General features: G+C 33.5%; 1 protein-coding gene across 1 annotated transcript in view; it reads left to right on the top strand.

Annotated features, from left to right (window-relative positions):
• The window catches only part of LOC119588759 (tectonic-3-like), an 8,679-nt gene extending 6,984 nt beyond the window's left edge, over positions 1-1,695 (top strand). Inside the window, exons 12-13 of the mRNA XM_037937399.1 lie at positions 86-415; positions 572-1,695. Coding sequence (XP_037793327.1) covers positions 86-415; positions 572-954 — 713 coding nt within the window. The 3' untranslated portion in view covers positions 955-1,695. The remainder of the gene's footprint in view (positions 1-85; positions 416-571) is intronic.
• The last annotated feature ends 628 nt before the right edge of the window (positions 1,696-2,323 follow it).

Genomic DNA, 2,323 nt, shown 5'->3' with positions numbered 1-2,323 from the left:
AATGCTAAATTATTGTTTATATAAGTCTGTTATTTTTTCAGTGTTCCTCCATGCATTAATGAATTGTGATTTTTTAAAACTTCAGGAGACTTGAAAGAAGCCATCATCCTTGATATAGATCCTGAGAACTGGCTAACCATACTGTCTCCAGGGCCAGAAGGGGCCTGCAACCACCGCACACAGGTCACTTTTGGTCAAGATATCAGGTCAGGATGTGCCATGAAAGTAACCCAAGATGATTTAGCAAATAGGTGCCAAGCTTTACAGAAGAAATTCCAAGAACTACTTCTGGGACCTGTATTGCTGAGTTCTAATGGTTTGCGAATAGCATCGTTTGGGGACTCAAATGTCAACAATGCAGCAGATTGGGTTCCAATTCTTATACCAGAGAAACCCAGAGCTGCATCATTTTCAAGTGGGTAATCAGTGCTTGTATTGTTTCAAAAAGAGAGTCATGGCTTATATGGATATTATCAAAGAACCAGAGGTTTTGGTTAGGATTATCTTTTTTTATTATCTAAAAAAGGAATTATCATGTCAGATGGTAATTATTATATTAAACTTATTTCAGGTTCAATACTTGGTAAAACTAAGTGTGCTGAGCTGGTCCTCTCTATGCATCTAGAAATAGCCTTCAGTCTTCAGGGTGCATTAGCCAATCCGCAAGCAAAAGTCGTGGGCATTGTTCTTCGTTATGGAGAGCCTCAGGACATTGCTATCACTTGCACTGGACCATCTTGTCAGAACCAGACAGTTCCTATAGAACTTGTGTCTTCGGTATCGTTTGTAGATGTCACTCAGTCTGCACACCCAGCATTTGCACAACCACCAAGATTGGATTTAAAGCTGCCATATGACTTCTTTTATCCATTCTTGCCTTCATCCAGTATGCCAGTTTGTGAGAGGAATTATATGTGGGTTTTTGTTTTAATTTCTTGTGTATTATTTGTGTAATCAGTTTTTCAAAAGAATGTCTGTTATGCATTATAAATATTTAAAACCAGAAATTGGTAAGGCGATGAAATGTGTCTGTATATAAATTATTTTTCTTGGTTGAATCATATTTAAAATTTTTTAAGTTAGCTATTTTATTCAAGATACAAAGAAAATCATATTCTATTTCTGATGTTAGCGATTACTTCTTATTTACGCATATCATTTGACTTTGATTTACTTCTTGAAGCCTATAAATTATTCTAAATGTCACACCTCCTTCAGATATTTGACTCTTTATTTCATTACCCATAGTGTCCTCACTCTCACTTCCTTATCATTTACCCAATATATACTATTCTAGACACAACTGAGTAGAAGTAGTACCGAAAATTAGCCATATGAAACTGCCCCTTGTATAATGTAGGATATTATGACAAGTAAACCATCTCTTTACTATAGTGTTGTTATAATCATATGCATTTATTTTTGGTGCACAGATGCAAGGGATATGAAATTAATTCCAGTCACTTTCAGTACCGCAAATTTGATTTCTGAGTGTTTCAAATAGTCTTTATTATGCAAAGTTTATATACAAATAAAACCATAGAGGTGTTTCTACATAAACTGGTCAGATGTAAAATCATTCCTTTAGCAGATTTAGTTTTTATTTTCATTAAAACTGTAATTCATATAGTTATATGCAGTTCTCATAATATGGATTTTTAAAAAAAAATTCCAATGTGGTCTCTGTAAGATTTATGGATATTTTTGATGACCTTTCCCAATTAACACACCCTCTCCAGTAAAGTAATTGTGTAGTAAGCTAATGATGAAGTTTGGTGCTCTTTGCTTGCCCTGCTGTGGTTCAAACACTTTTGTGCCTCGAAACATTAAACCATCATTTTCATCATCATTGTGGCTTCCATAGCATTGGAGCATTCTTTGTAACTAATGTTGATATCTGATATGAAAAAAAATTGTGCTTTTATATTACTGTAAAAAGTTCAAATGACATCTTTTGGTATTTGGTTGATAGATTTGCTAAAAATGGATAGTCATGTAGAATGATGATTTGTCATAGAATGTGTATTTAACATTTTTTTGGAAGTAAAATGGCTGTAACTGAAATATTTTAAAGTCTTTATATATATATATTTACAAGTCGGAGGAATATATAATTCCTCCAAATAATGGAGTATTCTGAAATTTCTTTACTAGCTAAGAACAATGTGTGCTAATTAATATTCAAAAAAGAATAAAACCCATTTGGAGCAATATATAATTTTCCAGTGCTTAAATGACACTGATGGTTAACATCCTTAGAGTTTTATATAGAGTGAATGGGTTGAGCTTCTGAGTTGACCAGGATATGAAAATTGGTGGTGGT

The sequence above is a fragment of the Penaeus monodon genome, chromosome 24, assembly GCF_015228065.2.
Source record: "Penaeus monodon isolate SGIC_2016 chromosome 24, NSTDA_Pmon_1, whole genome shotgun sequence".
Lineage (NCBI taxonomy): Eukaryota > Metazoa > Arthropoda > Malacostraca > Decapoda > Penaeidae > Penaeus > Penaeus monodon.
Note: the sequence above shows the minus strand (reverse complement) of the source record. Positions and strands in the feature narration are given on the sequence as shown.